Source organism: Bufo gargarizans, chromosome 6 (genome assembly GCF_014858855.1).
Source record: "Bufo gargarizans isolate SCDJY-AF-19 chromosome 6, ASM1485885v1, whole genome shotgun sequence".
NCBI classification, from domain to species: Eukaryota; Metazoa; Chordata; class Amphibia; order Anura; family Bufonidae; genus Bufo; species Bufo gargarizans.
Window position 1 is genome coordinate 349,911,142 of NC_058085.1, and position 16,399 is coordinate 349,927,540.

The 16,399-nt window shown below is 44.2% G+C and overlaps 1 protein-coding gene across 1 annotated transcript in view; it reads right to left on the reverse strand.

Annotated features, from left to right (window-relative positions):
• LOC122940825 (alpha-2-macroglobulin-like) overlaps positions 1-16,399 on the reverse strand; it is a 154,347-nt gene that overhangs the window by 70,455 nt on the left and 67,493 nt on the right. Inside the window, exons 14-16 of the mRNA XM_044297611.1 lie at positions 16,232-16,377; positions 401-550; positions 110-256 (exon numbers count right to left, since the gene is read on the reverse strand). Coding sequence (XP_044153546.1) covers positions 110-256; positions 401-550; positions 16,232-16,377 — 443 coding nt within the window. The remainder of the gene's footprint in view (positions 1-109; positions 257-400; positions 551-16,231; positions 16,378-16,399) is intronic.

Genomic DNA, 16,399 nt, shown 5'->3' on the forward strand with positions numbered 1-16,399 from the left:
TGGGGCAAATCTGACGATATTTTCAGAACTGTGGGTTGAGGTAATGTTAAGTAATTCCCTATATACTTGAATAAAAGACATAAAATATATATAAAATCAATAAATGTACCTCAAAATAGGTGCACACATCACCTTTGTTCCTATCTCTTCGACCTTTATATCTAAAATAGTAAGAGCTTCTGGATTTACATTTCGTTTCATCCTCAACTTGTCTGTTATATGTATGTGAACTGGAAATTGGGAAAAGATCAAAAACCTGTGGAAATGAAATGTGGAGAATGTGATTAGCAGAGCGAGCAGGATGCTGGGACCAACTTCACTTATTTGTGCAGGTAATGTGGCTGACCTCACGTGCTTACATCTGTTAACAGAATAAAAAAAGACTGTGCAAATTAATTACTTTAGTAGCGGTTAGCTCATTGTCTGGTTTCATCAGTACCACACTCTTATCCACCACTCGCAGACCACAGAGAGATCCAGGAGCAGCCTCAACCTGGAGAGACACATCTGATTTTGGAAGAACTTCACCCGGGAGGAATTTGACTGATACCTGTCAATAGAGAGAAATTATACACCATAGCAGGACTGCAAAGATACAATGTACTCAAAGAACTAACCTCACCATATGAATACTAAGATCTGAGACCCATAGGAAATCCCCACAGCCTACTCCGTTACATCACTTTCTCCCACCGAACAGCCCCATCATCAGGACATTAGTTATAGCTGCCAAAGGTGGACTAAAGCTAACCATAATATTAATTAGGGATGAGTGAATCGACTTTGGATGAAACATCTGAAGTCGATTCGCATAAAACTTTGTTCCAATACTGTACGGAGTAGGAGCTCCGTACAGTATTAGAATGCATTGGCTCTGATGAGCCGAAGCTTTTACTTTGTGAAGTCTCGCGAGACTTCGGGTAATAACTAGTGATGAGCGGGAGGTGCCATATTCGATTTCGCGATATTTCGCGATATTTCGCGAATATTCGATTGAATATTTGTGTTATATTCCTCGAAATCTAATATTCGTAATTATTCCAATTATTGCGAACAATATGCGATTTAATTAATCGCGTATTGCGATTTTTCTTTTGATAGTATACGGCAACGTTCCTATGACTAATTGACTATGGCTAGGCTAATATGTGTATTTTACAAAATTTCGTAATATTGCTCTAACTTTGTCTTTTAGAATATTCTAAAAGACGAAGTTAGAGCAATATTACGAAATGTTGTAAACTACACATATAGATTGTAATTTTGCTAATATAGTGCTATAATCCTTTTTTTTCTCTAATTTTTTTTGCCTCTTCTAAACTTAAGTTTTGTAAAATATGTACACTATTAAAAAAATTACTATAGCAGTATATTAGCTAAATTACAATCTATATGTGTATTTTACGAAATTTCGTAATATTGCTCTAACTTCGTCTTTTAGAATATTACAAATATTCTAAAAGACGAAGTAAGAGCAGTATTACAAAATTTCGTAAAATACACATAGATTGTAAATTAGCTAATATACTGCTATAGTAATTTTTTTAATAGTGTACATATTTTACAAAACTTAAGTTTAGAAGAGGCAAAAGAAATAGAGAAAAAAAGGATTATAGCACTATATTAGCTAAATTACAATCTATATGTGTATTTTATGAAATTTCGTAATATTGCTCTAACTTCGTCTTTTAGAATATTCGTAATATTCTAAAAGACGATATCAGAGAAATATTCTGAAATTTTGTAAAATACACATATTAGCCTAGCCATAGTCAATTAGTCATAGGAAAGTTGCCTTATACTATCAAAAGAAAAATCGCAATACGCGATTAATTAAATCGCATATTATTCGTGATAATTGGAATAATTACGAATATTCGATTTCGACGAATATAACACGAATATTCAATCGAATATTCGCGAAATATCGCAAAATCGAATATGGCACCTCCCGCTCATCACTACTGCTGAGAGTGGCAAGTCATTGTGAGAAGCAGCAAATCAATTGACATATGTCTGCAGAAGAGTTCAACAAAAAGCAGAAGGCACCTGGTATATCAATGATTTGATTAACTAAGACATCAGAGACTGTGCTGTTATATTTGAGCACTTAGTCTGTGATGAACTACAGAGACTTTTAAGTAGAGATGAGCGAATTTCAAAAAAATTTGATTTGGCCGGTTGACAGAATTTTCCGTTTCGATCTGAATTTCTTTGCAGTGAATCGCGTTAAAAACAACTATTTCCTGGCTGCAGATAGCTTGTATAGTGGTGTAGAACACTGTGCCTTGCAGTAACACGCATAGGGAGTATGCTGTGGTAGTGAAACAATACTGTGAGTCAGTATGACACGCACATGACAGGCGTCGCAATTAGAATCACTGCACACTTCACTTATTTTGGCAGTTACTGGGCCAAAACTGACCAAATAACACAAGTGTGAACTTAGCCTTACAGGTCGATGTTAGCACCAGATATAAAGAACTATGCAGAGGCCCAAGATCGTACTGTAGCGTGAAAGACTGCACTCCTTTTACACTGTCGTCAGCTGATTCCACATAGATGTCTACAGGACCTGTTCTATTAAATGCTTATACAAATAGAACCCCCCCCCCCCCCCCCGATAGAGTGGAGAGGGTGTCTGCAGTAAGTTTGTGTCAACGTCACTGATTATTTTGCCCTTCCTCTAATTCATCAGAACAATATCCCCCCAAAAAGCTGATCTTGTTTGTTGAGCATCCACCTTCACCCGGTCAGCATTTGGTCAGTAATCCATCAGTATTGCTAAAGCAAAAAATAAAAATAAACTGGAGTTAGTCCAAAAGAGAGATGACATGTGAATAGAATATTTGCATGTCTTCTGTGTTTTGTACCCACTCCTGCTTTTGGCTACCAAATCATAAGTCAATTCTGATGGGACCATACATGACTTACAGCTGCTACACAGAAAGGATCCATTGTGCGTCTAATTTTTCCTTCCTTCTGACAGATCAGAAGGGTAAACTAAATAATGATGTCAACCTGGCAAAAAAGGCAAAACATTGGCCCAGTCATGGAGTTGGGAGGGTGGGAGAACAGCTTGAGAAGTCCACAGAGTGGCCCAATGACATAGTGTTGAGGTAGCAGCAGCATGAGGAGGCCACAGAGTGGCCCAGTGACATAGTGTTGAGTTAGCAGCAGCATGAGGAGTCCACAGAGTGGCCCAGTGACATAGTGTTGATTTAGCAGCAACATGAGGAGACCACTGACTGGCAAGGTGACATAGTGTGGAGGTGGCCAAAGCAGCATGAGGAGGCCACTGAGTGGCACAATGACAGAGTGTGGAGGTGGCAGCAGCATGAAGAGACCACAGAATGGCACAATGACATAGTGTGGAGGTGGCAACAGCAGCATGAGAAGGCAACAGACTGGCAAGGTGACATAATGTGGAGGTGGCAGCAGCAGCAGCATAAGGAGGCCACAGACTAGCAAGGTGACATAGTGTGGAGGTGGCAGCAGCAGCATGAGAAGACAACATGCATAGGGAGTCTGCTCTGGTAGTGAAACAATACTGTGAGTCAGTATGACACGCACATGACAAGCGTTAGAATCACTGCACACGTCACTTATTTGGGCAGTTATGGGGCCAAAACTGACCAAATATCTGTGTGAACTCAGCCTTACAGGTCGATGTTAGCGCCAGGAATAAAGAACTGTGCAGAGGCCCAAGATCCTACTTTAGCGTGATTTAGCGCACTCCTTTTACATCGTCGTCAGCTGATTCCACATAGATGTCTACAGAACCTGCTCTATTAAATGCTTATACAAGTAGAGCCCCCTGACAGAGTGGAGAGGATGTCAGCAGTATGTTTGTGTTGACGTCACTGATTATTTTGCCCTTCCTCTAATCCATCAGAACAATAACCCCCCAAAAAAACGTATCTTGTTTGTTGAGCATCCGCCTTCACTCGGTCAAAATTTGGTCAGTAACCAGTATTGCTAAAGCAAAAAAAAAAAAACAGGAGTGGATCCAAAACAGAGAAGACATGTGAATGGAATATTTGCATAGTCTTCTTTGTTTTGTACCCACTCCTGCTTTTGGCTACCAAATCATAAGCCAATTTTGAAGGGACCATACAGGATCTCTTGTGCGTCTCATTTTTCCTTCCTTCTGACAGATCAGAAGAAGGGTCAAATAAATGATAATTTCAACCAGGCCAAAATAGCAATAAATGGGCCCAGTCATGGAGTGGGGAGGGTGGGAGAACAGCTTAAGAAGTCCACAGAGTGGCCCAATGACATAGTTTTGAGATAGCAGCAAAATTAGGAGACCACAGAGTGGCCCAGTGACATAGTGGGTAGGTGGCAGCAGCAGCAGTATGAGGAGACCACAGAGTGGCCCATTTACATAGGGTAGAGGTGGCAGCAGCATGAGGAAGCCACAGAGTGGCCCAGTGACATAGTGTTGAGTTAGCAGCAGCATGAGGAGGCCACAGACTGGCAAGGTTACATAGTGTGGAGGTGGCAGCAGCAGCATGAGGAGACCTGAGTGGTGATGTGGCAGCAGCATCATGAGACCACAGAGTGACCCGGTGACAGAGTGGGGGAGGTGGGTGGCACTAACAGTACTTGCTGACGATGGTGGTTGTAAGAAGGAGCACATGGCATCAGATGTGTGGCATCAGGCGGGTGGCAGCATCAGAATAGTAGCTGAGGCAGGTAGCCAAAAGAAACCAGTCTCTTTTGTCAAGGCTTGGGTGAGGCAGTATATAGATGATCTAATTTGATGCATCAGGCATTGGTGGATGGAAATCCTGGCTGATCCACGCCTGATTCATCTTCACAAAGGTCAGTCTCTCAACATTTTGGGTGGACTGGCAAGTTCTCCTTGTGGTAACTATGGCCCCCGCCGCACTAAACTCCCGCTCCGATGCCACACTACTGGCTGAGCAGGACAGCTTTTCCAGGGCAAACTCGGCCAGTTGCGGCCACAAATCCAGTTTGGCTACCCAGTAGTCCAGCGGATCTTCAATGTGGAGTGGCAAGGTGCTGTCCAAGTATGCCACCACCTGCTGGTTCAGGTTCTGCTTCAGGTTTAGCTGCTGCTGGTGAGTAGTTTCTTCACTAGGCGGGTTAAGAAAGCTGCTCATCATCGACTGTAGACTCAAGCTGCTGCTGATGGAGCTGGTACTGCTCCTTGGCCCACACCCCGCCACAGCAGTCATGGCAGTGGAACGAGAGAGCAGAGGGCCCCCCCCCCCCCCGTTAAGACCTGCGAGAGAATGGACAATGGCACAGATATGTCTCTATAGTAGTTCAGTTTGTCCTGCCTCTCAGCAGATGTAAAAAAGGACCCCATTTTGGACAAGTAGCGAGCGTCCAACAAGGTGGAGAGCCAGAAGTCATTCCGCTGCCGAAAGGTGACAATTGGGCTGTCACTACCCAAGCAAGTGAGCATGCAGTGGGCCATTTTCACAAGTGACTCAGAGGGACTTCCTGCCTCCATCTTCACTGCATACTGCCACGTTGTGCCTGGGTCATCTGCCTCGTTTTCCTCATATTCCTCTTGTTCCTCTGGTTGCTCCTTCTCCTCCTTTCCTGTCACCTGTGTAGAAAAACCACCCATTTTGCTACACATTGTGCTCCAAGGACCTCCTCCTCCTCCAGTTCAGCCCCCACAGGGCTCATGTGGCCGTGAGATGTAGGCGCAATGTCTCCAGTGCCCTGACCAGCCAGGTTTACCAGCATCTGTTCCAGGAAATGAAGCAGTGGAATGTTGTTCATCCTGTAGTCCTGGCAACTGACAAATAACGTGGCATCCTCAAAGAGCCTGAGCAAACGGCAGGTGTCACGCATTAGCTGCCACTGGCTGACATCGAAGTTACACAGGGGAGTACTCCTGTCCGCTTGGATCATCAAGAAATCGTTTATGGTCTTTCTCTGTTTATATAGTCAGTCCAACATATGGAGGGTGGAATTCCAACAGGTGGAAATGTTGCATATCAGCCTATGTTGGGGGATACCATTCTGCCGCTGCAGCTCAAGAAGGGTGTGTTTACCGGTGTACGAGTGTCTGAAGTGCATGCAAAGTTTCCTGGCCATTTTTAGGATGTCTTGCAGATGGGTGGAAGACTTCACCAACAGCTTGACAACTGCATGGCTCAGCTCTCCTTGACGCAGCGCCAACACTATGTTCTTCCCATTGTCAGTCACCATGGTTTTGATTTTGAGTTGTCGCAGAGAAATCCAGGATACGATTTCCTGAAGAAGGACACAGAGCAGTTCCTCCCCTGTGTGACTCCATTCGCCCAGGCAAATGAGGTGTAGAACAGTGTGACACCGCTGTGCCATGCACATGTGGTATGCTGGAGGAGCACTGTGAATTGTCCCTGCAGTGAAGGCTGAGGACATGGTGGTGGATGAGGTGGCAAAGGCAGACATTGACGCGGGACCAACGGCGTGAGAACGTGGAAGCGGTGTCACCTGGCCCAGTTGCTAGTTTGGCTGTGCAGGAACCACATTCACCCAGTAGGCTCCACACGTCGTCGCTGCTGTGCACTTTGGCAGACACTGACAGGATCAACAACTGGCCCACCTGCTGTTCTACATATTTGTGCAGGGCTGGTACTGCCTGTTTGTCAAAGAAATGATGGCTTGGGACTCTCCACCTCGGCTCGGCACAAGCCATCAGTTCTCTGAAAGGTGCAGAGTCCACCACTTGGAAAGGGAGGGGACTGCAACACCAGCAACTTAACCAGGAGCACGTTGAGCTTGGATAAGTGCGTGCATACTGTTGTCTCTTGGCAATCGCTTCGGTGATCGATTGCTGACAGAATGACTGACGAGGAGTAGGAGGGAGAGGAGCAGGAGCATTAGGACCGGTAGAGGATGGGAAGGACACACAGCTCCCTTCGGCTGAGGTGGTGGAGCCTTTACTGTCTGAAATCGGGTGCGTACCACTGGGTGATGCAGCGGTTGTTGCGGCAGGCTGGACCACCACATTGGAGCCACAGTTCTCCCAGGCTACTTTATGAGGGCACTGCATACGTTGACGCAGGGCCGTGGCACCCTGGCCACGCTTCACCTTCTGCCCACAGATTCGGCAAATGGCCATGTTCACCTCCTCCGATGGCTTAACAAAAAACTGCCACACCACCAAGTAGGTGATTTTATCCCCAACACTCCGCACTGACTGACTGCTACCGCCGCTGCACCACTACTTTCCGGGCAAGTAGGCTCCTGTGAAGCTTCTGATTCCCTGCCACGTTACTGACTTGCTGGCTCTGCCGCTGCCTTACATGCAAGCTGCCACCCTCTTCTCCCGATGACGATGAAGCTTCTTCGTCACTCAGCTCCAAATTGCATTCGACTACATCATTGAGTACTGTCTGCACGTCACCAATGTCCTCCTCAACTGTCTCTGAGCCAGGAGCCTGACCGATCGCAACACCAGCTCCCACGCCACTCTCCTCATCACTACTTGCCTGCCTACCGGAGGAAGCAACGGATGTCTCCTCCAGATCTTGGCTGGGCAATAGCTGCTGACTGTCCTGTTGAGGACAGGTGAGGGCACTGGGCCTGCTCCCAGGCTATGCCAACTAAGGGTTGTATCTGACGAACCCACGACTCTTGGCTGCGGGTGTCTGATTTTACTTGGGACAAAGTGGATGACCGAGTCAACCATTCAAGAACCGCTGGGTTGCTGGTCAAAACACAGCCACTAAATGACATTGGGAGCTCAGGACTATCGAAGTGACCCCTGCTGCCACGCCCCCTTACTTTGCTGCAAACTGTGCCTGCGCCAGAAACATTTAGGCCTCTGCCCCTCCCCTGTGCAGGGCCTGTCACTTCTCTCTCTGACATACTGTTAGATCAAATGAGTAAATAAAAAGGAAATTAATACACCCCAAAAAAGGCTGTAATTTTGTCTCTTCATCACACAACGGCAAATAAACCTTTTTTTCCCACTAATACACGCCAAAAAAGGCTTTAGAATATATAACTGCTCCACTGAACAGCAAATAATATATTTTTTTGCCACTAATACACACCAAAAAGGGGGGGGGGGCGGAGCCTGCACCAGGGCCAAATGGTTGTGTGAGGTGCTGCTCTCCGGCTAGCAGATCCCTCATAGCCCTTTATTACTAGCGAACTGGACTCCAAGATGGTCAAGATCGGTGGCCAAAAGTCTGCTGACCAAACAGGTCACATCAGATCGCTGAGTCAAACTGGCGAAATGGAGAAATTCATTAAGAAAGTGGCGGCAGCAGCAGTGAACAAAGATCCCAAGATGGCGCCCGGGACACCTCGCTCCAGCCACAAGCAAGCAGCAGCTGCAGGCGCCGATAAGGTAGGGGAGGACCCCTGTGACACAGAATGTCTGCCTTAAAGAAGCCCTGGCTGACGCCTTGGGACCCCTCAGCCTGGATCTCTCCTCTATTAAAGAGGATGTACGCCACATAGGCCGCAGAGTGGAAGTATTAGAGGAGACCCAGGCCGCAGTTTTGCAGCACCAGAGTGAAGTGGCCTCCAGTCTGCCCCTTGCCCAGAGCCATATTAACACCTTATATACCGCTATGGAAGACCAGGAAAACAGAGGCAGACGGAATAATCTCCGCTTTAGAGGCATTCCGGAATCTATTTCTGCAATGGATATCCCTGAAACTGTTATCCAGATCTGTTTTAAGCTTCTGGGCCCAGATTCTGCGCAGGAGGTTTTAATAGAAAGAGCTCACAGAGCACTTCGCCCCAAGCCACAAGCCAGTGAACCCCCCAGAGACGTGATCTGCAGATTTCTGCATTTTCCGGTGAAATAAGCAATTCTGGCTGGCTCCAGGAACTCCAACTCCGTGGAATGGGAGGGCAATCCCATTACCATTTATCAGGATTTAGCCCAAGCCACCCTGAGGAAACGAAAAATGATGAAACCACTCACCGATCTGCTGCGTCACCACAAGATTTTATACAGATGGACATTCCCATTTGGTCTCTCCTTTCTCCACGATGGTCGCCGCATCCATATTGCCTCCTTTAGTGACCTGAATAAAGCCTACGATCTTCTTCAGATATCACCGTTGCCTATAGAAAATTGGGACATGGTCCAAAATTTGACCGCCTTGCCAAACCTACCTACGACAACTCCATGGGAACCTCTCCGCACTCCTAAATCCCAAAGATCCAGAAGGGGAAATGTTCCGTCTACCCTTAAGCGCTTATCTTTAGCTGACAAGTAATATACTTCTAACCCCTCTTTTCCTTCCTTTTTTCTCTCTCTTCCCTGTAAATAGGGATTCATAGGACTCAATCCATAGATTTTTGTATTATTACTACTATAATGGTGCTCTCTAAAGAATTTGGCTCTGGTGAATTAGGAGTTCATACTATTATTGCCCTTGCTTGTGCCTTATCTCCACTCAGTGTAAGAGGAAGAAACAGTAGGGACCTCCATTCCATCTGTTTGAAGGCTATTACAGCTTTATATATGAGTAGTAGTTTTTGAGTCATATATGCTAACCCATATATTGTGTCCCCTTTTTCTCCTCCTCTCCCTCTTCCTCATCCATACCCCCCTCCCACCCTTCCCCCCCCCTCCCACCTATATCTGCGGAGACAATAGCCCTGAAATACTGATTGTCCCCAGGTTTGATACAGCTTCAAGGGCATCCCAGTTTAACCTTCCAGTTATACCAATCCCTTAGAGGTAGTTGCTGCTCCTTGGTATTTACTCATACCTTCCTCCCCCCACATCATACCATCTACTCAGGGAACTATAGTTGTCATGTTCCCACTTTCTAGACATCTACCTAATCATTTACGATTACTTTTACTGGTTCTGTTCTTTATGTTTAATCTCTGTTATTCTGACAGGTACTCAAAATCTTCCTCAATTGCTTTTCTCATGTGCGATCCTGACATGGTGTTGATTGAGAAGACGAGGTCCCGGGGCGGTTTGGGACAATGGTTTCCGGTTTGCTTTTCTCGAGGTGGCACCCTCCTCCTCCTCCTATGGTCGGTTGGTAACTTCCTAGCTACTATACCAATTAGAACTTACATCACACCTTTTTCCATACTCAAAGATGTCTGACCTTAAATTGGTATCATACAATGTCAAAGGTTTGAGATCTCCCTCTAAGAGAAGCCAAATCTTCTCCTTGTTACATAAAGAGAAATGCTCAGTGGTTTTCCTCCAGGAAACTCATTTTAAGCATGGTAGATACCCGAATTTCACTCACTCCAAGTTTCCTAACTGGTACCAGCCCGGGGGTGCTGGCTCGAGGGGAGTTAATATAGGCTTTTTTGGAGGGCTTCCTTTCCAGTATAAGTCCCATTTACAGGACCCAGATGGCAGGTATCTCATCCTCAAGGGTCTGGTAGGACAATCCATGTTCACATTTGTCAATATTTATGCCCCCAATTCGGGCCAGATCAGTTGGCTTTCTAATACCCTGGCCTCAGCAGACTCCCAAAGAGAAGGCTTCTTGGTCATAGCAGGGGACTTTAACCTGGCCTTCAACCCTCTCATTGACACTTCATCAAAGAAGTCATCAATTTCTACAAGAGCCCTCAGACTGCTACATACTAAATTACGCAACATGGGTATGGTCGATATATGGCGCTGCCTCAACCCTGAATCAATAGATTTTTCCTTCTACTCCTCAGCTAACTCATCTTACAGTAGGATAGATTATATTCTAACTCCAAATGAGAAATTACAGCTTTGCTCATCAGCTCAGAGAGGGGATATCACACTATCTGACCACTCTCCTATATTTTGTATTATATGCCCTGAAGTCAAAAATAGTAGATATATAAACTGGAGGTTTAATGAATCACTGTTGGGTAACTCCAAGCATAAATTACAAATATCATCCTTCCTAGAGGAATATTTTAGGATAAACAATACCCCTGAAATATCCCCCCAGGTCCTCTGGGACGCTCACAAGCCTTACATCAGAGGCAGGCTGATCAGCCTCTGCTCTTTTCTAAAGAAAGAGTCTGAAAGGAAGCTCAATACTTTATTATCCAAAATCCACACAGTGGAAAAAGCACATAAACAGTCCTTGCTTGCCCATCAATTAGCGGAGCTCTCTTCTCTTAGAACACAACTGAAGAACTTATTGAATGAGCGTTCAGCTAAGTTCTTCTTGTCGGCTCAGCAAAAAACCTTTGCTCACGGAAATAAAGCATCGAAATACATGATGCGTAGAATAAAACAGAGAAGAGTCTCCCGTTATGTGCAAAGCATCAAATCCCCCCAAGGTACTCAGCTTTTCAAAGCAGAGGAAATTGCTGATCAGTTTAAACTGTTTTACGAATCTCTATACAACCTTCCTCCACCTGCTCTCCCAAACACCTCCCTGGATAGAGAGGCCAATATCAAATCCTTTTTAGACACCCTCAATCTCCCGTCCCTAACTACTACACAGCAAGAATCCCTGTCCAAGCCATTTACCCCCTTAGAACTAACAGTGGCCATTAGGTCTAGCCCCAAAGGGAAAAGCCCTGGCCCCGATGGCCTCCCTATATCGTACTATTTGGCCTTTGGAGAATTATTACTCCCTTTCATGCTCCCCATCTGTAACCGTACACTAGCCGGCCACCCACTATCTTCAGATATGACGAAAGCCACAATCACAATAATCCCTAAAGAGAGTAAAGATCTTACATCTTGTTCCAACTACCGCCCTATATCCTTACTTAATGTTGACCTCAAGCTCATAGCTAAAATGCTGGCCACAAGACTACAAAACCTACTCCCCCCATTCTGATCAGGTGGGGTTTGTTAAAGGTCGTGAAGGGATGGATAATACTACTAAAATACTGAATGCCCTATTCTACGCTTCCCATAAAGCCATCCCCCTAGTCATGATTGGCACGGATGCTGAAAAAGCATTTGATAGAGTAGATTTGACATACATTAAGCTGATCCTCTCAAAATTTCAGCTGCCTGTACAATACATAAATGCTGTGTTTTCTATGTATACACATTCTTCAGCATCCGTGTCGGTCAATGGACTTATGTCCTCTCACTTCCCAATAAGAAATGGCACGAGGCAAGGCTGCCCATTATCGCCCCTCATATTCGTCCTGGTAATGGAATCTCTCCTACAAATTCTTAGGCAAGACAGGGAGATCAAGGGTTTGATGGTTGGGCGTCATGAATTTAAATTGGCGGCCTTCACAGATGACTTACTGATCCTGACCACAAACCCCCATACTTCCATGCCCAGAATAATGTCAAAGCTTACCCTATTTGGCTCACTATCCAACTTTAAAGTCAATCCTTCGAAATCTCAAATTCTCCATATGGGTCTTTCTCCCCTGAGTCTCTCATCCCTCCAGGCAAACTCCCCATTTAATTGGCAAACCCAACTATTAACATATCTTGGAATCAGGATTTCCCCCCAATTGTCAGAATTATTTAGTCTGAATTTTAAACCACTTCTAACATCCATACAAACCCAAGTAGACTCACTAGATTTCCCATACCTCTCCTGGTTTGGTAGAAAAAACATTCTAATGTCCTTAATTATACCCAGACTCACTTACTTAATGCAGGTACTCACCATAGAAATCCCTAAATCCTACTTCGCTTCTCTAAATAAGCTCATACGAAAATTTATTTGGAGTGGTAAAAACTCCTGCATCTCATTTCATACACTAACTAGATCTAAAGCTAAAGGCGGTATTGGACTCCCTGACCCAGAGACATATATGAAGGCCATACAACTTTCTCGGGTAGTTGATTGGATCAGAAACCCACCCCATAAATCTTGGCTCATAATAGAAAATGCCTTCCTATCCTCCCCCATCAGGGCCCTTCTACTAGCTGATAAACCACCTTCCTCACCTGGTTCCATTCCAAACCCCCTCATCCGTAATACATTAAAGGTCTGGAGAGGTTTCTCACTCTGTTCCAAGGTCTTAAATCTGCCTTCCCCTCTTCTTCAGATAAGAGATGTTATTAATTTGGCCCCTAAAGAACTGAGAGATAGCTGTCCCCTGGCTTTAAGGTCCCTTAAGATTCCTGTCTCTCGGCTTCTAGACCCAAACGGATGTGTACTCTCGGACTTAGAAACTTGCACAGTGCTAGATACACAGATTCACAACCCCTTCATTAGAGCCGAATCTCTACTTCTCAGAAAAAAGACCTCCTCTTCTAACACTATCAGCTGGTTTGAAGAATTGATAAGTAACAAGAAATATCCCTCTAAAACCATCTCCACAATATATAAACACCTGACGTCCTCCCCTCCAGCACCCAAACCAGCAGTAATCGGTTTATGGGAAAAGGACCTCCAACGAACTCTGACACCTGCCGAGATAGCTAAAGAATTAATTGCCCCTCATAGGATCTCTAGATGTGTGCGTATTCAGGGAAATAGCTATAAGGTCCTTATGAGATGGTATAGAACTCCAGAGAAGACATGCTTATATAAACCTAACGCTACAGATAGGTGCTGGCGTTGTTCCAAAGCCAAAGGTTCGTTCTTGCACATCTGGTGGTCATGCGAGCTAATCAACCCGTGGTGGCTTAACATAATCAAACTGAGCAACCAGATTTGCCAGACTTCCCACTCCTGCACACCGGATGTAGCTCTGTTATCTCTAGGAATAGGGGGGTCAACACTTTTAAGTCTTCACTTTTCTCACTTTTGATAGCTGTCTCCTGAAGTCCCTAGTTTGGAACACTGGATTAGCAGAGTAGACCAGATCTACAGAATGGAGGAGATCTCACATTGGGAATCACACACTAGACACACTTTCCTCCAGATTTGGTCCCCTTGGAGAGCCTATAGGAACCTCTCTTAGCCTTCCCCCCCCCCCCCCCACTGTTCCTGGACCAATACCTTAAATCTAGACTAACTATTCTCATGCACATACCATGTCAGTTCTATCTTAGTACCCTGTCACAAAGTTAAATTAACTTAGTGTTATTGTTCACCTTTATTTGACACTTGCCTTTATGTGGCCTTATAGGCCTATCTCTGCTTTTTACATATGCAAACTGTATTTATGACTGTTAAACATAGATACTACATATGTATAACCTTCCACATTGTATATCAGTCAATGCTCTTTCTTATGTCTATGAATATGAAAAAACAATAAAAATTGTCAATATAAAAAAAAATACACACCAAAAAGGGCTGTAATTTTATCACTTCACCACACAACGTCTAATAAGCCCTTTTTTGCCACTAATACACGCCAAAAAGGGCTTTAGAACATAAAAATGCAGTGCTGAATGACAAATAATACTTTTCTTTGCCACTAATACATGGAAAAAGGGCTGTCATTTTCTCACTTCACCATACAACGGCCAATAAGCCCTTTTTTCCCCACTTATACACACCAAAAAATGCTTTAGAACATATAACTGCACTGCTGAACGGCAAATCCTTTTTTTTGCCACTAATAAACGCCAAAAAGGGCTGTAATTTTGTCACTTCACCACACAAAGGCTAAGAATCCCTTTTGTTTGCCACTAATACACGCCAAAAATAGCTTTAAAACATATAACTGAACCGCTGAACGGCAAATAAAACACAGAGAACAGTTTGCTGGAATTACAGAGGGTTTGCTGGAATTACAGAGGTATCATCTATTGCAAACAGTTTGCTGGAATTACAGAACGGTTTGCTGGAATTACAGAGGTATCATCTATTGCAAACTTGAAAGCCGCAGTATAATGGCAATTTGGATCTGTAGTCAGTGCAACAAGGTGTAATAGGATTGTTCCTATTACCCAGGCTGTACACTCCCCTATTGAACCCTGTTCTGCTTCAATTCTGTGGAATAATTCCTCCCTATCCTTTCCCTACACTTCTAATGATCTTTCCCTGCACCACTGAACAGCAAATAATATATTTTTTTGCCACTAATACACACCAAAAAGGGCTGTAATTTTCTCACTTCACTACACAACGTCTAATAAGCCCTTTTTTGCCACTAATGCACACCAAAAAATGCTTTAGAACATATAACTGCACTGCTGAACGGCAAATCCTTTTTTTTTTGCCACTAATAAACGCCAAAAAGGGCTGTAATTTTGTCACTTCACCACACAATGGCTAAGAAGCCCTTTTGTTTGCCACTAATACACGCCAAAAAAGGCTTTAGAACATATAACTGCACCGCTGAATGGCAAATAATACTTTTTTTGCCACTAATACACCCCAAAAAAGGCTGAATTTTTCTTAGTTCACCACACAATGGCTAATAAGCCCTTTTTTCCCACTAATACACGCTAAAAAAGCTTTAGAACATATAACTGCACCGCTATACGGACAAAAAGCTTTAGAACATATAACTGCACCGCTGAACGGCGAATACTTTTTTTTTGCCACTAATACACAACAAAAAAGGCTTTCAAACATTTAACTGCACCGCACAGAGAACAGTTTGCTGGAATTACAGAGGGTTTGCTGGAATTACAGAGGTATCATCTATTGCAAACCTGAAAGCTGCAGTATCATGGCAATTTGGATCCCCAGTCAGTGCAGCAAGGTGTAATAGGATTGTTCCTATTACCCAGGCTGTACACTCCCCTATTGAACCCTGTTCTGCTTTAATTCTGTGGAATAATTCCTCCCTATCCTTTCCCTACACTTCTAATGATCTTTCCCTGAACTTCTATTCAGCTAAATAAAAGTTTTCAAGCCTTTCCGAGCGCTGTCCCTAGCGCCTGCTGACGTCTCTCCCTGCGATAAGCACACTGGAAAATGGCAGAATCCAAGATGGCTGAGGGTATTTATAGGGCTGTGACATCACAGGGCTGGCTGGCTGCTGATTGGCTGCATGCATGGCATTGTGGGTGATCCCTCATTCCCAGAGTTCTTTGCTCAATGTCCTAACACGTGCAGCAGCCATTTTAGGAAAAAATTTGATTCGTTACCATGAAGCGTGAGTAAATTCAGATTCGTTGTGAATCAAATTTTCCCTGAAATTCAGATCGAATTGCACTTCGTCAACTTTGATTCGCTCATCACTACTTTTAAGAGAGCCGGGAACCTAAGGACCATGAGCATACTTAATGGTGACTTGTGTATAAATGTATTTCAGATCAGTTATTTTATACTGTTGTTCTCTAGGTTATTAAAGAAGTGAAAGGTTAACTTGTGGTGCAGCGATGAATAAAACATTACTGTTTTCAAGTCTGACACATTTCCTACATCATCCTCAGCCAGTCCCACCATCTTACACGTTATTTCCAATACTTTTTATTTTCAGGGTATATCATTGCACTCACTTTATTCCTGAAACATTTCTCCATGTTGAATTGAACAGAATCTGCTACAGCATCTTGATTAGGAAACAAAATGTAACCAAGAATGCTAAAGGTTGGTGCCATATCTGCAGTCAGAGGAAGCTTGAGTACCACGTCACCACGTTCATCTGGACAAATCAGAAATGAACA